This window comes from Perognathus longimembris, chromosome 2 (genome assembly GCF_023159225.1).
Source record: "Perognathus longimembris pacificus isolate PPM17 chromosome 2, ASM2315922v1, whole genome shotgun sequence".
NCBI lineage: Eukaryota > Metazoa > Chordata > Mammalia > Rodentia > Heteromyidae > Perognathus > Perognathus longimembris.
The window spans coordinates 154,472,512-154,493,918 of NC_063162.1; the positions used below are offsets into that span (position 1 = coordinate 154,472,512).

The following is a 21,407-nucleotide window of genomic DNA, read 5'->3' on the forward strand; positions in this document are numbered from 1 at the left end:
TCTTATCGCTAATTAACTAGCAAAAAAGTAAGAACTGGATGTGGGAGTCAAGTGCTAGAGGGCTAGCCATGACTGAAAAGGCCAAGTATCAGCATAAAAACATGATAACAAGAAAACATAAGTGATTCAGGCATTAACCCTATTTTATTTCAGGCTCCTTTTTGTAATCAATTAATACAGCATATGCATGCCTGTTTTATGAAGCTGGGGTGAGATTTTATTATAATTTAACCTCAGGTCTTTACCTTTTTGGGGTATAAGGCATGTTATACCTCTAAATTGGGAATGGATGGTGATGGTGGTGATACTAGGGTGATTTGAACTCCAGGCTTTGTACTTGCTAAGCTAGTATTCTAACACTAGAGCCATGCTTCTAGTCCTGCTTTTTCTTAGTTATTTTGGAGATGCAATCTAGTGAACTTTTCTAATTGGACCGGCCTCAAAACATAGTTCTCTTGACCTCAGCCTCATGAGTAGCTAAGATTATAGGTGTGGCCAGCTTATTACAGCTCTAATTTGATAGAAAGTCTAGTGGCCCTAACTTTATATTTTATTACATAAACTTATGAAAGAGGTTATATATTATATAAAATGTACATAAGTGAATTTAAATTATATAGTATATTAAATATATATCTTATTTTTAAATTTTACACCATAGATAACCTGTTTTTTTCTTTTTGAACTCAGTGCCTCTCATTCTTGCTTAGCTTTTTCTGTTCAGGACTGGCACTACCACTTGAGCCATACATCCACTTCCAGTTTTTTGCTGGTTACTTGGAGGTAAGTCTCTTGGATTCCTGGACTGGTTCTGAACCTTAGGTCCCAGATTTCAGCCTCCTGAGTAGTAAGATTATAGATGTAAGCCACTAGCTCCCAGCTATATATATATATATGTATATATGTGATATATATATGTGATATATAAGTATGTATATTTTAATATTATTATTCTACATATACACAGAGAAAGAATATATAGGAATACTTATACAATACAGATAAAATCTATATAAATAGTAGAAGCTACTATTATATAAAAAGAAACTGTTTACATATAAATTATTTAAGAAAAGCTACATATGTATGCACATGCATGTGTATATTTATGTCTTTGTTTACTGTGTCTGTGTATATAGATCTCTTGTAAAGAAATTGGTTTGGGACTTACTAGCCTTGCCAGAGGAAGAGCATATAATTTATGTGATGCCATGCTTTTGGACAGCTTATATGATGTTATTTTACAGAGCAGAAGGTCCATAGTCTGTTTTATTTCAGTCCTCCCATGATAGGAGACAAAGTACATATGGTGAAACTTTCTTATCATGCAGGTATCTATTTGTTTGTTTGTTTTTAACTTGGCTAACAATACCCAGTCCCCTTATTTTCTGTGAAGGCTCTTTCTTTAGGGGATACCTCTACTCAGTGGTTTATTTTTAAGCAACTAACCCATTCTCATTCTTCCTCTAAGAATACAAGAGATCCAAACCTGATCTTCAAAATCACAGGAATCTGTCCTAGATAGGCTGAGGAATGCATACTGGGCAAAAGTTTACCTTGGGCTCATTTGCCTGAGGCAAGAACTACACATCAGAGCCCTGTGGCATAGAATCAATCTGTATTAACCCTGATGCCCCTTAAGGAATGCTCTGAGAGTCTTTGATGTCAGCAGCTGGCTGAGCTTCCTCAGAACTGTTGTGGGACTACTGTTCAGTTACAGCCAAACTGAGTTGAGTAGCTGGTTCAAAGCAGATATACATGCCCACATGGCCGGCTGAGTGACCAGTCTGCCTTAAAAAATATTATTTATTGATTGCTTGGGCTAGGGATGTAACTCAAGAGTAGAATACTTGCCTACTATGCATGAAGCCCTGAGTTTCTTCCTTAAAACCACACACATATACATTCTCTCTCTCCTCTTCCCCCTCTCCTTCTCTCTCACTCACACTCTCTCTCTTCATTTTCAAGGCTCGTTGAATCAGATGATAAATCAAATATTTTAAATATTCACTTTCTATAACTCTTTAAAAGTTGAGTAGTTTCCTAATCCAGCAAGCCATATAGTACCTACAACTGACTTTTGAATATGACTGTGCCTCAGATTACTGAAACACTTGCAACCTTAACAAGCACTGGGTTTCAAGCTTTGAATAAAGTAGCAAAATAAACAAAACCAAGCTTAGAAGGGTGTAACCCAAACTTCCTGCTTAAGAGTGAACAACAGGTCTGCAGTTTTTATCCACCATTTCAGATGGAATACTGTGACTCAGCAATAGCCTAACCTTGTTGGGGGGGGGGGGGGTCGAGGGAGGAGATTCCACATCCCTCCAAGAGTCCACCACTCAGTCTCAAGCAAAAAGATGGATTTATTGGGGAAGTAAAAAGCAAACTGACCAGTCAGGGATGCAGCACAGACTCGGGAGCTGAAACTGCGACAATGAAAAGTGGGCTGACTGGCCATGGACACAGTGCAGACTCGGGCGCTGACACTGTGACCTCTAACAGTCCTTGAGCTGGGTTTATGAAGGTAAAAGCATAGCACAGATGTAGGGGGTTGACGCAGGGGGTATAGCAAGCAACAAACAAGTTAAGCAAGCCATTTATTTACAGAAGCAGCATTTTGGGATCAGGTTGACCTAATAATCAAGATGGAGTCAGCTCTACTCACCAATATTTCCTACCTACAACAACCTCACTCCTCTCCCAGGAGCTGTGCCCTCCATGTCTCATGTATTGTAATGGAGCAATTTTAGATATTAAATTATTACAGAGGAAGGAAGGGACTTCCAGTATACCATACAGAAACTTCACACCCAGGTTCTGTTCTGACCCAACTGTTGTTTCATGGAGACAGAGGTAAAGGTGAGAAAAGGCAGAAAGGGAAGTAATAACTACTTTCTAAATTGTCATAACTGGAAAGAAGCCTTGAGAGAAACAAAAGATAAATGAAGAGTGGCTCTATTATACTCCTGGAATCATTCTACTTTAATCAGAATCGAGTTGTTTTAGATGCGCAGCTGAGTGAACAAATCTCACCTATGCTCTCATTTCTCATGAAAGCCTGCTGAGAGGCACCAATTCTACATGGCAGATAATGTTAACCATTTTTATGGTCTGTTTGTGACAATAAAAAAGACATCACATTATCAATGAGCCAACTGTGATGGACTGTGAACAAACTCACTTCAATCCAGGGATGTCCAGTAGATTAGTCAATCCTGTCCAGTTAATCTCTAAAAGCTGTTAAAAAAAAAAAAGAGAACAATGATATTAAGTGTTCATACAGTTTTCAGTTTCATATGAAATGCACACAGATTTCTTTACAAATAAAATTATCTATAATACAATACTGTCCTATATACTTTTCCCTATCACTTTCTTTCCTTATTGGTATACAAAAATGATTCTGGTGTTTGTTTGTTTTTAAATAATGCAATAGCTTTCTTCTTCCTTCTTCTTTTGATGCTGGTATTGGGGCTTGAAGGACCTTATGCTCTCAGCTTTTTTGCTTACATTGGTGCTCTACCACTTGAGCCACATCTTAAACTTTTTAGCTGCTTAACTGGAGATAAGAGTCTCCTGTATTTGTCTGCTCAACTTGATCCTCAAGTATCAGCCTGCTGAGTAGCTAGGATTATAGGTATGAGCCACCAGTGCCCAGTAATAATGCCACTGCTTTTTCAAGCAAAATTATACAGAGAGTTGTTTGTCCCTCTATCAATGGACAGAATACAGAATATCTGTAATTCCCCCCCCCCCCCCGCCTCTCTCTTTGTTGGTTGCAGGGCTTGAACTCTGGACCTGGGTACTGTCTCTGGGCTCTTCAGCTCAAGGATAACCCTGTAACACTTTGAGCCACAGAGCCACTTTGTTTTTTTGTGGTTAACTAGAGATTAGAGTCTCATGGACTTTCCTGCCTGGGCTGGCTTTGAACTGCAATTCTAAGATCTCAGCATCCTGAATAGTGAGGATTATAGGCATGAGCGACCAATGCCTAGCTATGTAATCTCTCTTTCATTATAAGTAATGAGCTGGACACCAGTGGCTTATGCCTGTAATCACAGCTACTCAAGAGGCTGAGATCTAAGGATTGTGGTTCAAAGCCAGCCCAGGCAGGAAAGTCCTTGAGACTCATCTCCAATTAACTACTAAAACAGGAAGTGGTCCCATGACTCAAAGTGGTAGAGCACTAGCCTTGAATGAAATAGCTCAGGGACAGCGCCCAGGCCCTGAGTTCATGTTCCATGATGAACAAAAAAAGCAAAAAAATCATCACAGCTGGCATGGTGCTGTGTACCTATAGTCCCAGCTACCAAAAGAGCTGAGGCAGGGGAATAGCTTGAGTCCAGGCATTCAGAGCCAGCCTGCGCTGAATATGATACTGAATTAAAGTGGCACTCTGTCTCTTAAGATAAATTAATAAAATTGAGTTTAAAAATCACTGTAAAATGTGTACTGGATGGCCTCCACTTGTTTTGTTAAAAAAAAAAAAAGTAGGGCTGGGGATATGGCCTAGTGGCAAGAGTGCTTGCCCTGTATACATGAGGCCCTGGGTTCGATTCCCCAGCACCACATATATAGAAAATGGCCAGAAGTGGCACTGTGACTCAAGTGGCAGAGTGCTAGCCTTGAGCAAAAAGAAGCCAGGGACAGTGCTCAGGCCCTGAGTCCAAGCCCCAGGACTGGCAAAAAAAAAAAAAAAAAAAAGTATGCTTTGTTTGGCATGGTGGTACACACCTGTAACACACCCAACTCCAGGGCAAGAGGAATGTGAATGTTGAGATTAGCCTGGACTGTACTGGGAGACCTTGCTTCAACCCCCGCTCCAACCAACACTTTGCTGATTTTTGCCAGCTAAGTATAACTTGCTGTTGTGTGAAGATTTTATTAAAGGCCTGATAACCGAACTGCATTAAATCTGCTGTTGTATATTAAATGATAAAAACTGTCGAAAGGAAAGGTACTAATAATGCTGTTCTTATGGGCAACGAGAAAAAAGATAAAGACTAAAAATCTGAAAGATGTCTTTCTGCCATTAAAACCAAAAACATTAAGCAAGAGCACAAAGGCTTATCAGAGTATGTTCAAAAAAGAAAGCAAAAGATATGATTTTTGAGCATTATATTTAAACCTAGCTTTAAAAGTTGGTAGTCAATTTTAGAATTAAACACAGAACCAAAATCACTATCTCTGAATTTTACAAATAAGAAAACTCAGGGGACTGGGGATATAGCCTAGTGGCAAGAGTGCTTGCCTCGTATACATGAAGACCTGGGTTCGATTCCCCAGCACCACATATACAGAAAACGGCCAGAAGTGGCGCTGTGGCTCAAGTGGCAGAGTGGTAGCCTTGAGCAAAAAGAAGCCAGGGACAGTGCTCAGGCCCTGAGTCCAAGGCCCAGGACTGGCAAAAAAAACAAAACAAACAAACATGAAAACTCAGTCCTGGAGAAAATGATTTCATCTGGAACTTTTGAACTTCACAGCTAGGTAACAGACCAAAATGAAATACTCATCTTCCTGCTCAATCACATTGAAAGAAGTCTTGGTTTTCAAGGATCATCTTTGCTCTGAGCCACCTGCCTGATGTAACTCCCCACTCCTTATCCTAAAGTCTCTCTCTATGGGACAGCTCTAACCTGAACTTTGCTTTGAGAATCTGTCATCTTAGTCTGGGTATTTGTTTATAGATAATATGCACTGTTGCTTCTTCCACATGAACCTCATCGAAATGACTGAAACACTCCTAAGTACTGCTAAGGTTCAGAGAAGCAAACTGTTAGGAAGGCAGACACAGGATTGTGGGAGGTCAGAACTGGATGGGCTGTGAAAAGAGATGGGAGTGCAAAAGAGACCCAAGCAAAGGGGTCCCCATGTTCAAAACACTGAGACCAGACCAGGAGATGATTAAGCCACTGGGAGAGAAAGAGAAAAAAGAGCAAGTATATTCAAGAGCAAAAATGTGAGGATAAACGTGTGAGGTAACATGTATGAAATGAAATGTGACAGTACTAGTGTGAGATGGGAATATGAGTGTGTGTGAAGATCAGCAAAAATAAGTGTGTGAGTATGAAAATGAGATTTTATAGAACCTCAGTGAAAAGTTTTCACACACATACCAGGGAGAAACTGCCAGGAGGAATGGATCAGGGCAGCACTTTGGGAAAACAACTAAAATTAGCTGTCCGTCCATCCAGTCTGTGTCCCGGTCCCTCCCGCCAGGCCTATGCCAGGACAGTGGGAACCAGGACCTCTGGATGACTCAGATCTCTATTTCAGGAAACTGAGGAGTGAATGGAACGTGAATTTCCAAGCACTGGAATCATCTCTCAAGAGTCTTGGTAGAAGCAAAACATAAATGCAGTTCAAGTTAGGTTTTACCTGGAACAAAAATTTCATGAAAATCAGAGGTGTCTTTTCTACTGTCTAATAAGTGTCAGAAAACTGATGAAGAGCAGCAACTGACCATTGACCACTTACTACTTACTGTAGAGCAGTGTCCTAGGCAAGTCACCTGGGAAGTCTGCTAAAAATGCAAACTGTGAGTCTTAAACTCTCAGTTCCTGCATGAGGAGCAAGAAATAGTTTTCTCTTCTCCATTTCTCCCTACTTGAATCTTGCTTTACTAAATCCTTGCTAAATTTTATTGAAAAAATGCAAACCCAGTGGGTTTTTCTTCCAGTGGTTTTGGTTTAGATTTGGCTGGTAGTGTAATTCCAAGAATGTTTTTCTTATGTGTTCAAGTCCCAGGACATTTACTTAGGGTGGAGGAAACAGAAAGAGCATCACTCGATGGTATAGAAGAGCCGAGGTCTTGGCTCACCAACCTGATATACTTCCTTGGAAACAGGACCAGAAGAGGAAAGGCAAGAGTGGGACATTTGGAGGAGCAGAGGGAAGTGAGATGACTCCGGCTAGACTCTAAGAAAATGCCAAAGGCACAGCATGGGTGCACCACTATACACAGACTGTGCACATGGGACCAGGGAGAACACTTCTCACGGGATATAGTCAGGAAGGGGAGCACTTTCTGCACTGGCAGCCACTTTCTGCACTGACAGCTGCTCTTCCTTCCTCTACCTTAGGGACAGAGGACACTGGGGGCAGGAAGCACAGGAGGACACATTGTAGCCAGAAGAGAGGTTCCTTCGGAATGTGGCAGGCTAAGGTCCTCCAGCCTCTTCACCATAGACATGTAACACAAGGAGGAGAGACAGAGAGAAAGCAATGTTTTTGGTCCCAGAATGGACGAGGACCACCAAGGAAAGACTGCCCCAAGTAGGAAAAATGTGGTCTGAGTCTGCAAAGCTCTAAATATAGGCTTCTGATCTTTGGAGGGCACACTTCTTGACACCAAAGCTATTCTAGAAAGAGAACAAAAATCAAACAAGCAAGCAAACAAACAAACAAAAAAACACAAAAAATTCAGGCATTTCTAAGAGTGTTCTTGGTTCCAATTTGTTTCTGAGACTCAAATATAGCCTTCTGAGGAAGTTTCACAAGACAATGAACAACATAGTTTTTATAACTTTCCTTGGTCACTTGCTTTGCTTAGGAGGCTTGAATTTCCTAGGCATGGTGGCTCCCAGCTGCAGTACCAGCTACTTAGGAGGCAGAAATTGGGAGGATTTTGTCTAACTTGGACAAAACATTATTGAAACCTCCATTTCAAAGAATTAATCTGTGCCTGGTGACACATGCCTGTATTCTCAGCTACACAAGAGGAACAGAGAAGAAGGTCATGGTTTGAATCTGGTCACAGGAGGAAAAAAATAAATATTTAAGCAAAAACCTGAAAAATAACTGAAGTGGAAAAAAAGATTGGAGGCATGGCTCAAGTGGTAGAACACCTACCTGCCTAGGGAGTACAGCACAAGAATTAAAAAACCTAGCATAGGGTGTGGGGGAAGGCACCAATGACAACAAAAACACTTGAATTTCTGGAACCCTAAGCTAATCAGATTCAAGTTCTTCTCAAAATATCTCTAAAAGGAATACATTATTCTTTGACAGATGGAGAAATGAAATCTGCAGTTCAACAAACTTTGCTTGACTGGAAAAAATCCCTAAAGATGAGTATACCTGGAGCCATGTCTGGCCTATCTATGGAGAAGTTCTGGTTTTGTAAGTTTGAACTCATCAGGACCTTGCTCTTGCTAGGCAGACACTTAACTGCTAAACCATACCTCCAGACCTGGAAGGAGATCTGGGAAAGACCTCTTAGGTTTACAAAGTTTAACCTGCACACACTTCAAAAGACAACAATTAGGGCTGAGAATATGGCCTAGTGGTAGAGTGCTTGCCTAGCATGCATGAAGGCCTGGGTTCAATTCCTCAGCACCACATAAACAGAAAAAGCCGGAAGTGGTGCTGTGGCTCAAGGGGTAGAGTGCTAGTCTTGAGCAAAAACAAGCCAGGGACAGTGCTCAGGCCCTGAGTCCAAGCCCTAGGACTGGCCAAAAAAAAGAAAGAAAGAAAGAAAACATTCTCAAAATGTATGCCAGAGGCATATCCAACAGCTATCCAGTTAAGAGTGAAGTTCCTTCCAGGTTCTTATCAGAACTTGCTTCCCCGCCCCCTTCCCACTCCTTCCTTTTCCCCATCTCCCCTTCTCTCACTGCATTGCTGGAAATGGAACTCAGAGTTTGGTACATGCTAAGCAAAAGCTCTACCATTTAGTTACACCTCATTTATCTGTTCTTTTCTGTACATTTCTGTATATACAGAGCTATGCACTTGCTGTACATACTTTCTCTGTACATTTATCTGTACTTTTCTCCTTTCCCTACTGTGTTCACCTTAATGAACACTCATTAGAGCACTAAACCTATATATAGCAAACTATTTATAAAAACCTTGTTTAAAAGATTCACTAAGTACTAGTCACTAAATAAGTTTTACATATATTCATATATAATCTTTACACTTCTCATTACAGGTAGGAAAACTTGTTATAAATAGGAACACTAAAGCTTAGGAAAATGAAGTAAGTTGTGCAACGCACAGAGCAGAAAGAGAAAGAACCAAGAGTTGGGTAATGTGGTAGCAGTACCAAGCTGGTGACCCATCACACTATGCTTGACTTCCCATTGGTTCTAAAAGTTAATCACTTCAAGAATTTTCAGTGTCCTTCTCACTAGCACTACATTGTCAAAACTAACCTAAACAAATCAACAAGCATCAAAATGTATAAAGGTTTTATACAGGACTCTGTAGTCTACTTCTGAATCACCTCCACAGTAAAAAAGTAATAAAATAAAAAAACTTGCCAGCTGTTTTTCTCACAGTGTCAGGAAGGTTTACTTGGCAACCAACAGTAAATCTATTCTCATATTTTCCAGTTAAAAGTAACTGAAAATATTCCTTCTAAAGTGTGTTCAGTAGCCTTACTTACCATATAAGGAAGTAAGTAATTCTGGGCTTTTCAGCCTCATTCTTTTCTTCTGGGCACTAAAAATTAACTTGAAAGGACTACTATAATGCCTTTTTACAAGTATAAACTATTTGTGAAAGATCCAAAGTAAGAGTATTACAAAATTTTGAGGAAGATTTGGATTTTGTTACATTCCAGACCAAAACCAACAACAGCCTTTTCTTTACATCGTTAAGAATGTCTGTTCCTAGCCTGCAGGACACCAGTGGCTCAGGCCTGTAATCCTATATACTCACATGGGTGAGACCTGAAGTATATCTGCCCAGAGCCTGCCTGGGTTTTAAAGTCTGTAAAACTCCATCTCCAATTAACCTGTAATGCCTGAATGGAGACATGGCTCAAGTGGTAGAGCATCAGTCATGACCCAGAAAACTGGACAAGAGGGACACACTGAGCCCTAGTTTCAGTACAAAAAATAAAATAAAATAATGTCCCTAGCCAAAGATGGGTAAAAGATATTTTTATAGTCATAAATGAAGTCTGTTTTTTTAATATATACTGACTTTTAAATCATTTATAGGCTCCTTAAACTCCCCCAACCCCCCGCCAAACTGACAAAAACTGACAGGGATTCCTTCTCATTTTTGTGGAAAGAGAATGGTACTAAAGTTTGAACTCGGGGTATCATGCTTGCTAGCCTAGTGCACTACCACTGGAGCTACACATCTACCACTTCTAATTGCTTTTTGGTTTTTACCATGTTCAAAGTATTTAAAAATGTATTCAAAATAAGAGCATTATTTAAGCATTAAGCAACTGAGAGTAACAACGCATGCCTAACAGACAGGGAAGACACATTTCCTATCGTGTTTTTACACAGTACTTCTCACACCATAGTTGGTTGAGCCAATATGGGTTTATATAAACCCATATTTTAAAAGCCAAATGCTAATACTTCTTATCAAGTCATTAACATTCTTATTTTAAGTTGTACATGATGCCAAAGGCCCTCCCCAATGACTTGTCTATGGTCATCTAAATACCACCATACCCTGACTCTCACTAAACTCTGTGGCTTCTGTGGTTCAATAGCTCTAAAAGGATCTTTGTCCTAGGGAAGAATGGGAAGAAATCTGCTGGAAATCTAAAGAATCAAAAGGTCTTAAGACGGCCTTCTCTGGAAGAGTAGAGTAAGAACAGGAGGAGAAGATGACTGGGCCTGGTATACTTCTCAGTGCCACTTGACAAATAGGGCTCAATCTTAGTTCATAATCAATAATGGGAAACATTATTTAGCTTTAGGAACATGATAATTAAATAAGCAATTATTTTTAAATTATGCTCCGTGATAGGTACTGAATCAAATGTGAGTTATACCCTATATATATTAAAAAAAAAACTGTGTTTTTTTTCAGGTCCAGGTATGACTAAACACACCTTTAATCCCAGTTACTCAGAAAGCAGAGATCAGGAAAGTCATGGTTTAAAGATAGCCTGGGCAAAACCTTAGCAAGAGCCCATCTCAACCCACAGGTCAGGCCTGGTAGTTTATGTCTATAATCCCAGCCATGCAGAGGCACAGGTAAGAGTAAGAATATCATAGTCCCAGGTCAGACCTTGGCAAAAACTGCACAACCCTATCTTAAAAATAACTAAAGCAAAAAAGATAGAGGCATGGCTTAAATGACAGAGTGCCTGCTTGGCAAGTAGGAGGCCCTGAGGTCAAACTCTCGTACCACTCCAGCTGCTGCAGTGAGGAAAAGGAAGGGGAGGGTGGGGGAATGGAGGAAAGGGTGGGGGAAAGAAGGAAAAGCCCTCAGTTAAGGCCAAGAGTAATAGAAAATTCACATGCCATAGGAAGGGAAAAAGTGACTAAAGGATATAATTTTGTTTCCCACTTTATTTTTCTGTGTGTCTTTACTGTTCTTGTTACAAATGGGTAGATAAACACGACATAAATATGGACTTACTGGTTTCCTAAGGAAGAAGATGGACAGAGCTCCCACCAAGGGCATGTCTCCAATGAGTGGCTCCAGGATCACCCGCATTGTCCCATGGGTCTGCACTCAGGAAAGCAAAGCAAGTCAGAGAACATAGTTCCACAGGGATACCTAGGAACTTTCAAGCATCTGACTTCATGTTTCTTCCAACTACAACCATAAACATAAACTTACTTCTAAAACCCATAAGTTAGTGCAAACATTACAATTTTCTTCTGATATAACTTAGAGAACTTTAAGCTAAAAATCTGAAAAACTTACCTGTATACTTTTCACGCCGGCTCTACAAAAGTATCGTTTGATCTCCAAATCAATTTCACAATTTCCTACAAAACTAACACAGACAAAATTCTGCATTATGTGGAGTGGAAGCAGTCTCAATCACTGATTAAAAACTACACCTGCTGGGCCCTGGTGGTTCAGACCTGCTCTCCTAGCTACTCAGACAGCTGAGGTCTGAGGATTGTGGTTCAAAGCCAGCCAGTGCAGGAAAGTCTGTGATACTCTTATCTCCAACTAACCAACAAAAAGCCAGAAGTGGAGCTATGTCTCAAGTGGTAGAGCATTAGCCTTGAGCAAAAGAACTCAGGAACCATGCTTAGGCTGTGAGTTTAGGCCCTAGGACTGATCAAAAACAAAACTAAGTAAAAAAGCTTAAGCCAGGCGCTGGTGGATCATGCCTGTAACCCTAGTTACTTAGGAGGCTGCTCTGAGGATTGAGGTTTGGAGCCAGCAGGGACAGAAAAGTTCATGAGACTCTCATCTCCAATAAACTACTAAAAAGCCAAAAGTGGGCTGTAGCTCAAGTGGTAGAGCACTAGGTTTGAGCAAAAGAAGCTTGTACAATGATGCCCAAGGCCCTGAGTTCAAGCCCCAGTACTGGTGCATGTATGTACACACACACACACAAAGGCACAGGCACAAAAGAAATTTAGGTTTAGCTAGAGGTAGTTCAAGCCTGTAATCCTAGCTACTAAGAGAGTAAAGATTAAGTTCAGGATCAGCTGGAGAGGAAAAAACAAGTCTGTGAGATTACATCTCATTCAATGGCTGGGTATAGTGGTGTGAGCTTGCTGTTCGTGGCAACATGGAGAAGCATTACTAAGTAGGAAGAGTGCAGCCTAGACAAACTGAAGCATAAATCAAGACCCTTTCTTGAAAATAACCAATGCAAAAAGGGACTTAAGGCACATCTCAAGTAGTAGAGTACCTGTCTTGACAGTGTGAAAAGGGTTTATATTTCATTTTCCATTATCATTTCATTTTACCACTATCACAAAAATGCTCACTCAGATAGTACAGGGGTCTGTGATATAAAAAATTAAAGCTGCAATCTGTTTGGGGCTCAGATTTTACTCAATAATTAAGTCATTCCAAACACAAATATGAAACAAGTGTGAATCTACTATGACATCTATTTTCAGTGTATTCATGCAATGCAAATAGGTCCCACATGGGATGGTGTAATTTGGTGTAACTCTGTTATACTAAAGTCTTGCTAAAACCAACACATAAAAATCAAAAAGCAAAAAAGAATTAGGATAAAAAACAAGGAAACCTACTTTTATTATGGTAGCCATGGTCCATGGTAAGTTCTTTTTAATTTAAGTTTTATTATAAAGGTGATGTACAAAACGGTTACAGTTACATAAGTCAGGTAATGAGTACATTCCTTTTTGAACAGTGTTTCCCCCTCCCTTATTTTCTCCCACATTTCCCCTTCCCGATCATCCTCCCTTGCAAATTGTAAAGTTCATTTCCAACATAGTGTCCAGTGAATATCACTGCTGAATTAGTTTACCCTTTTTGTCCCATCATTTCCATGATTTCCCTTCCCAAATTAGATAAACTTATATACAAGACAAAGGGTACAGAAATAAAAAAGAATGACAAAAGGAAATAAACCAAAGGGTAAAAAGAAAGAAATTACTGCTAACAGTACAATTAAAAGAAACCTCATTTCCATTTTTTGGGATTCATTTCAATAAGCATCATTTTGACAAATTCTTCCTAAAAACAATTTAAAAGATGTTAAGCCATACATAACATAAATGTCACTATCTTAATCATTTTGAAGTGTATAGCTTAGTGCTATTAGATACACACATAATGTCATACAACCATTCATCTCAAGAACTTTCACACCTTGCAAAGGTTCTGTCTCCATTACAAACTGACTTCTCATTCCTCCTAAGATCACTGGTGTCCACTGTTCTGCTTTCTACCTTCACAAATTCAATACTCAAGGCACTACAAGTGCATTCACATGGTCGCTGTCTTTCTGTTCTGATTTAACTTCAGTTAATGCAATGTCCTCAATGTTTAAACATGTAACACGTGACAGGCTCTTTTTTTTTTTTAATGGCTGAATGACTGTCTATACCATTATACCTGATGTAGCATACACCCTATGTCCCTTGACCCAGCCTTGGACACTTGAGTTTCTTTCACCTATTAGCTACTGTAAGTATAGTCTTGTATCATGTAATAGTGATACATCTGAGAAATGAATTGGTGATTTGGTTATTGTGTGATCACCATAAGTATACCTGCCTAAACTTCAATGGCTATAATGTTCCTAGGCGAGGAAATAATGATGAGACTACTGTCATGCATGCAGTCCATCTCTGAAAAAGATTGTTATGTAGCACATGACTGCAATAATGCTGGAACACTGGTGAGCAAATATCTGCTCAGTCTCTGCTTTCAATTATTTGGGGCATATATATGACATGGCTTGAGTGTGTCTTCCAAAAGTTCATGTGTACCTTAGTTTTTCAGTGCAACAGTGCTAGGAAGTAGGACTGAGTTCTGGGAATGGAGCTCTTGTAGATTTAATGCTTTTTGTGCATGTGTCCCTCTTGGGAATACATTAGTTACCTTGAGAATGGGTTTCATAATGCAAATCTCCATCTCATATTCTCACTTCTTTTTACACACTCATCCTAACTTTTCCAGTTTTCACCATGAGCTAGACCAACAAAAGAACCTATGAAAGTAACTGATCATAAAGATTCCACCTCCAGCACTATAAGCACTATTCCTTATGGACTATACAGTCTCAAATATTCTGCTGTAGCACAGAAAAGGTCTAAGTCAATACAAACAGAAGTGGAATTGTGAGATTTAATGGTAATTCTATTTTTATGGTTTTTGAGAAACTGCTACATTGTCTTCAGCTAGACCATTTTAGATTCCCATCAATAGAGCTCAAGCTGTCCAATCTCCACCTCCTCTCTGATTTGTTGGTAGTCACCCAATGAGAATGAAGTAGTATCTCTCTAGGGTTTGCATTTTCCTAATGATTATGAGTTGAGTATCTTTTTATGTGTATAATGATCACTTCTATGCTTTCATTGAAGAAATGTCTATTCAAGTGTTTTGCCCATTTTTAATAGCTGTTTAGTTTATGCATGTTGTTTGAAAAGTTGTCTATATACTCTGTATTAATTAATATCTCAGATTTATGATTAACGAGACTGCACTAAGTCCCATAGCTTTGGGTAGTATTGACATTTAACAGTATCAAGCTTTGCAATTCATTAACATGGAGTATGAAGTATCTAACCATATATGTGTACTGTCTTTAATTTCTTTCAGTAATGGGTTTCTAGTTTTCATTGACCAAGCCTTTTACATGCTTAGTTTATTCCTAAGACTTTTATGTATCTTAATTCTGTTATATGTGGACTTGTGTCTTTAATTTTTTGCCAGTCCTGGGCCTTGGACTCAGGGCCTGAGCACTGTCCCTGGCTTCTTTTTGCTCAAGGCTAGCACTCTGCTACTTGATCCACAGCGCCACTTCTGGCCATTTTCTATCTTTGGGGTGCTGGAGAATTGAACCCAAGGCTACTAGGCCATATTCCCAGCCACTTGTGTCTTTAATTTCAATTTTCATTGTTCATTGGTTCACTGTTCATTAGTGCACTGAAATGCAATTGATTTTTGTGTGTAGACTTTGTCTACTACTTTGCTGAATTCATTTACTAGTTCTAAAAGGTTTTTGTTGGAATCTTTAGGATTTCCTTCTTTCCATTCTCTCTTCCCCTCCTCACTCCTCTCTTTCTCACACACTGAGAACTGATCCTAGTGTATTATGCTCACTCGGTGGGTACTCTACCATTCGAGCCATATCTGCAGGCCCTTTTTGCCTTGGTTATTTTCGAGATACAGTCTCACTATACAGCCCAGTCAGTCTGGGCTGTGATCCTCTTTGTACTTCCCCGTGTTGTTGGGGATGAAAGGTGCATGCCACTGCACTCAACCATTAGTTGAGATGAAGGTTTACCAACCTCTTTTTTGTGTTGGATGGTCTTGAACTATATTTGCCTCCCAATAGAGGTTTCTAAATAGAAGACCATATAATTTCAGAATTCCTTTCCAATTTGGATGTGATTTATTTCCTTTCCTGGCTATCTGCTCTAGATAAGACATTTTTATCATAAAATTCAGTGTTTTTGCCTTAAGTGAGACAATAATGTAGTTTCCTTCCTTCTTCCTGTTAATGTGGTGTTAACTGGCTATTTTTCATATGTTTAAATATCTTTACATTCCAGGGATAAATTCTACTTTGTGGTGTACAGCCAATTTAATATGCTGCTGAGTTCAGTTTACTGATGTAGGGCTGGGGATATGGCCTAGTGGCAAGAGCGCTTGCCTCGTATACATGAGGCCCTGGGTTCAATTCCCCAGCACCACATATACAGAAAATGGCCAGAAGTGGCGCTGTGGCTCAAGCGGCAGAGTGCTAGCCTTGAGCAAAAAGAAGCCAGGGACAGTGCTCAGGCCCTGAGTCCAAGCCCCAGGACTGGCCAAAAACAACAACAACAACAAAAAAAAACCAATAGTTTACTGATGTAGTGTTGAGAATTTTTGCGTCAAAGTGCATGAGGGATATTGATTGGTATGTAGCTTTCTTTTCTTATAGTACATTCAATTTCTTTAACACATTTTATGAATGACAATTATCTAGGCTGCTAGGAACTAAAACTCAGAAGGTGCTAGGAATATGGCCTAGTGGCAAGAGTGCTTGCCTCTTATACATGAAGCCCTGGGTTCAATTCATCAGCACCACATATATAGAAAAGGCCAGAAGTGGTGCTGTGGCTCAAGTGGCAGAGTGCTAGTCTTGAGCAAAAACAAGCCAGGGACAGTGCTCAGGCCCTGAGTCCAAGCGCCAGGACTGGCCAAAAAAACCTCAGAAGATGAATAAAATTTTGATGTACTGGAAAACTTAAATTCCCACCAAGAACAGTAAGAAGCATGCTCCATTATGTCTTCTACCTATAGGTATAGCTAAGTGACATTCTTTGTCATTAACCATGGCATAAATATAATGCAAATAAAAACTTACCTAATTTGAAGGTCCAGAATAATTTGTCTTTTGTCTACATTTTCAGTATATACTTTAACACCATTGACCCTAAGGGGCTGAAATAAGAAGTAGCTTATTTTAAAATACAAGGATGTTTAAAAAAAATCATTTAATATAACATAGTGGCAACAAGAAAAAGCTTTAGCATTATACTACAGGAATTAAAGTTCTGCTTTCAGATCATTTTGTTTGGTCTTCAGGAAGTTATTTAGCCTCTGTTTCAACAGCTTCCTTACCTGTGATATACAAATAACAAGAGCAACTATCTCATTAAATCATTAGGAAGTTAAATGACACAATGAATGTAAAGCATCATGTGAAGTACTGTCACGTAGTACTCAATCAACATTAGATATTGATGTAAGCATATGAAATATGGGCTCTCTCATTCTCTCTCCCCCTCACATTAACCCCTAGGCTTGAACTCAGGGCCTTGTGCTCTAGCTTGTCTGTTTTGCTCACAGCTGGCCTCTATCACTTGAGCTACACTTCCAGTCCTTTTCCAATTTTACAGTCCTCATCATTTCTTTCAATTAACCATTTTACTCTATGCCATCTTACCTACACTATTAAAAACACAACTCTCCTTTATTTTTACTTATGTCTTAAAACTTTTCACATGAGATTTTCATTAAAATGAAGCTTTTGAAATAAGACAAGGCAAGCAAGGTACATATGCTTGTTATTTCCAACACTAAAGAGGCTAAAGCAGGAGGACTGAGTTTGAGTTAGTCTAGGCTATATATTAAGACCTGTCTCAAAAAAAAAAAAAGAACAAATTGTATGTGTACTATAAATGTATGTGTGTGTGTGTGTGTATTTGTGTGTGTTGGTCCTGGGGCTTGAGGCTTGAAGCCAGGGCATGAGTACTGTCCCTAACCTTTTTCCTCAAGGAAAGCTAGCACTCTACCACTTGAACTACAGATATACTTCTAGGTTTCTCAGTGGTTGACTAGATGAGAGTTTCATAGACTTCCCTGCTCAGGCTGTTTTCAAATAAATGACTCAGTAAACACAAAGGTAGATCAGTAACATGTTGTACTTCAAGGGCCTGGGTATAAAATCACTTCAAAGCTTTTTCTCATTTATAAACAAAGGACACCTTTGAAGAAAGTTCCTACACTCCTGTTCACACTAGCACTAGATATGAGGAGATCTCTTCAAAGCACCACTGCTCTGCTTACCTAACAGGCTGGGTGTCCTGGTCTTGGAGGAAAGTACAAAACTACACTCAGCCTTCACTAGGAATCTATACCTTTCTTACCACCCAGGCTCCAAGCTAAGACATGTAAGAGCAAGTAACCACTCAGAACTCAACTAGCTCTGTAGTAAGTGAAAATGGGGCAGCTCAGTCCGACTATCCTTACTTTAGCCAAAATATTCACCTCCTCCATGTAAATGCCATCTTAGATTACAAGAAGCAGTACGACCAAGATCATTGAGTATGACATCTCACATGAAAAATCATGCTGCACAGACCAAAATGTAGACAGCTAGGGCATAGGGCACTTGCCAGAGGTCAATGATGCCAGAACAATTTGGAATGTGCAGGACTCTTCCACTACTATTACTATTCTCCAAGGGTCCATTTCGTGAGTATAAAACTGAAAGCAAATGCAGCAGAACTGAATACCATTAAATTCTTCCCCAAAGAAACCTGGCTGTAGTTAGAACTTTTTATCTCTACAAACATCAGCATTCTTTCCACTAAGGGACAACAAACTATGATTTGCATGCTACACTTAGCCTTTGTTTTTGTACAGCTCCAGAGCTAAGAAAGATGTTTACCATTCTAGAGGATATAAAAGAAGGGAGAGCAAAGCAAGAAAAGAAAATGCTTATCTAAAGCTAACATATCAATTATACTGTCCAGAAACTTTGTGGCATGAACTTTATAGCATTTATACTTGGAGCTGTGATTCCCAACTGCTGCTATACTTTAGGTTATAGAAAGTAAATATTACTTTACATGGTCATACAGCATCCTGTGCAAGTACTTGGCAATCTGAACAGGATGGCCACACCTCAGGAATGTCCTGAATTTGGAGACTTCAAAGCTAAAGAAACCAGCTTGATATACAGGGAAGTGCCTCCATGAGCCATTGTGAGATACTGTATTTAGAATAACTGCAGCAAGAGACAGTATTCTCAATATGAATAAAGTCTGCTTTCATGGAGAAAGATGATCAACAGTCAGGAAAGCATGGGATGAACACTAACAGAGTCAGCAATGACACACAGAGCCACCTGCTAGACATTCCCTCAGCTACACCTGCTACCACCTTGGGTTACTGAACTGTAATGCCCATGTTTCCTCTGTACACTGAGATGTATGAACTGTCTATGTGTTTAAAGTAGCGTCAAATTCTGAGTATTAGGTATGTAAAACATGTTATCGTGAACTGTTGCTAATTCTTATAAAAACTGGCTTGAAGCCAGGTGCCAGCGGCTCACACCTGTAATCTTAGCTACTCAGGAGGCTGAGATCTGAGGATCTCAGTTCAAAGCCAGCCAGAGTAGGAAAGTCTGTGAGATTCTTATCACCAAATAATTACCAGAAAACCAGAAGTGGCTCTATGGCTCAAGTGGTAAAGCGCTAGCCTTGAGTTGAAGAGCTCAGGGACAGCGCCCAGGCCCAGAGTTCAAGCCCCATGAGTGACCAAAAGAAAAAAAAAAAAAAACTTGGCTTGAAAAATAAAACGAGAGCTACTATAAATTCCAGCACTTCGGAGGCTGAGGCAGGAGTATTGCAAGTTTGTGGCCAGCCTAGGCTGCATAGTAAAGCCTTGACTCAAAAGAAACAACTCACAGAAAAAGGAATTTACCAAGATGGAGTTATTTAAATATAATCGGAGGCTTTTATTAGAAGTGACACTACTAACCATAGTTTTCCTTTTCATAATATAGTCCCATTAATAAAAGATCAGTATGAGGAACTATTATTTTAACATCTTGAAAGAGGTAAATATAAATTAACTTTGTTGGCAACTCCTAGACATTAGTATGAGTTCACATCTCAAACTCTAAATGTGTCAGACTACATATCTGAATTCTATAAGAAGAATCTGGAGTAAAAAGGCATGTAAAGGTTGATCGGAGCACAAAAGCACACTTGGATTGGGGGGCAAAATGCAGACTTCCCATAAGCAGGAAAAGTCAACCCAGGATGCATAGAGGCAGATCCTGAAGGAACCACATACATACAACTTGGTCTTTTTGGTAAACATTTCCTCCACAACATTTGGGGTGGCTTAAAATGTTTTTATATTACCAAAGCAATCCTACTGTATGCATAAGTAAGAACACAATTAGTAACTGACCTGATGACCCATGTCCACTTTTGTAAAGCTGAAGGTACTGAGGTGAGCATTTGCTCCCCGCACAGCTGGTTCTATGGTTTCTCGAAATAGCTTCTCTATAAATTGGCAAATAAAAGGCCACATGTGCTTTACAGTCTAAAAGGAAAAAGAGCTCATGTTGATTATCATAATTCAAAATAATTATGGAGTCATAATAAAAAATTATAACCCTATAGTTTACTAAAATCAGTTTCTAAAGAAAAGGGGGAAATGGTCTTCTTGTTATATATACTTTAAAGTTTAACCTAAATTTATTACAACAACCAGGCATTAGTATTTCAAGGCTATAATCCTATACTCAAGAAGCTAAAACCTGGAAAATATTGGTTCAAAGCCAGCCTGGGCAGAAAAACCTGAAGGATTCCATCTATAAAATTGGCTAACATGTTGTCTCCTATCATTGCTAGAAACCTTAAAACATATATCTTAGTAAGTGTTTATTAAAATTTTTTTGACAAATTTCTAGTGCTATATGTAGAGTGATAACTATCTAGACTGGTGTTCATTATATAGACCTATAGATGCACAATACACAAGGTAATTGGGCCCAATTCCAGTATACCAATTAAAAAACACATTTTAAAAAATATTTTATGGGGCTGGGGATATGGCCTAGTGGTAAAGTGTTTGCCTCATATACATGAAGCCCTGAGTTCGATTCCTCAGCACCACATAAACAGAAGCCAGAAGTGGCGCAGTGGCTCAAGAGGCAGAGTGCTAGCCTTGAGCAAATAGAAGACAGGGACAGTGTTCAGGCCCTGAGTTCAAGCCCGAGGACTGGCCAAAAAAAAAAAAAATATATATATATATATATATATATATACATATATATATTATGTTGTTCTGCTTTTGACAGCTATTTAAATCTGCCTGTGATTACTGTAAAATTGACTTGAGCACTCTCCCCTCAGGAAGAAAGACACAAACCAGTAGTGATGCAATGCAAGCACATCATGTTTTCTCAGCCCAATGACAAAGCTCTTCCTTCTTAGAGAGGAATGTAACATGTCACTTATGATTGGGTTTTCTGGAGAGAAGCCAGCCTGTTGCATTTAAAAGAACTCAAATACTGCCACACTGAAATCCCCAAATATGGAAAGATGGTCTCTCATCTTCTAATCCCCACTGATAGATGGTATTTGTAATATTCTAATCTTACCTTATTTAGCCATTCTGCTCTCTCAGTGTCTGGAAAATGAACCTAAGAGAAAAAAAATGCACACATCACTTGAGGCCAGACAACAGTAAATAAAATGTCCTGCAGGCTATTTTGTATTCTTATTGTAGGCCTTATGTTTACA

General features: G+C 39.3%; 1 protein-coding gene across 4 annotated transcripts in view; it reads right to left on the reverse strand.

Moving 5' to 3' along the window:
• Positions 1-21,407, reverse strand: part of Esyt2 (extended synaptotagmin 2) — a 96,611-nt gene that overhangs the window by 43,809 nt on the left and 31,395 nt on the right. For all 4 annotated transcript variants that reach the window (XR_007210154.1, XM_048340557.1, XM_048340555.1 and 1 more), the window contains exons 2-7: positions 21,266-21,307; positions 20,068-20,202; positions 16,727-16,803; positions 11,635-11,707; positions 11,344-11,433; positions 3,185-3,240 (exon numbers count right to left, since the gene is read on the reverse strand). Coding sequence is in view for 3 of the 4 variants with exons in the window: in XM_048340557.1 (XP_048196514.1) it covers positions 3,185-3,240; positions 11,344-11,433; positions 11,635-11,707; positions 16,727-16,803; positions 20,068-20,202; positions 21,266-21,307 (473 nt within the window). In the remaining variant the exon portion in view is untranslated. The remainder of the gene's footprint in view (positions 1-3,184; positions 3,241-11,343; positions 11,434-11,634; positions 11,708-16,726; positions 16,804-20,067; positions 20,203-21,265; positions 21,308-21,407) is intronic.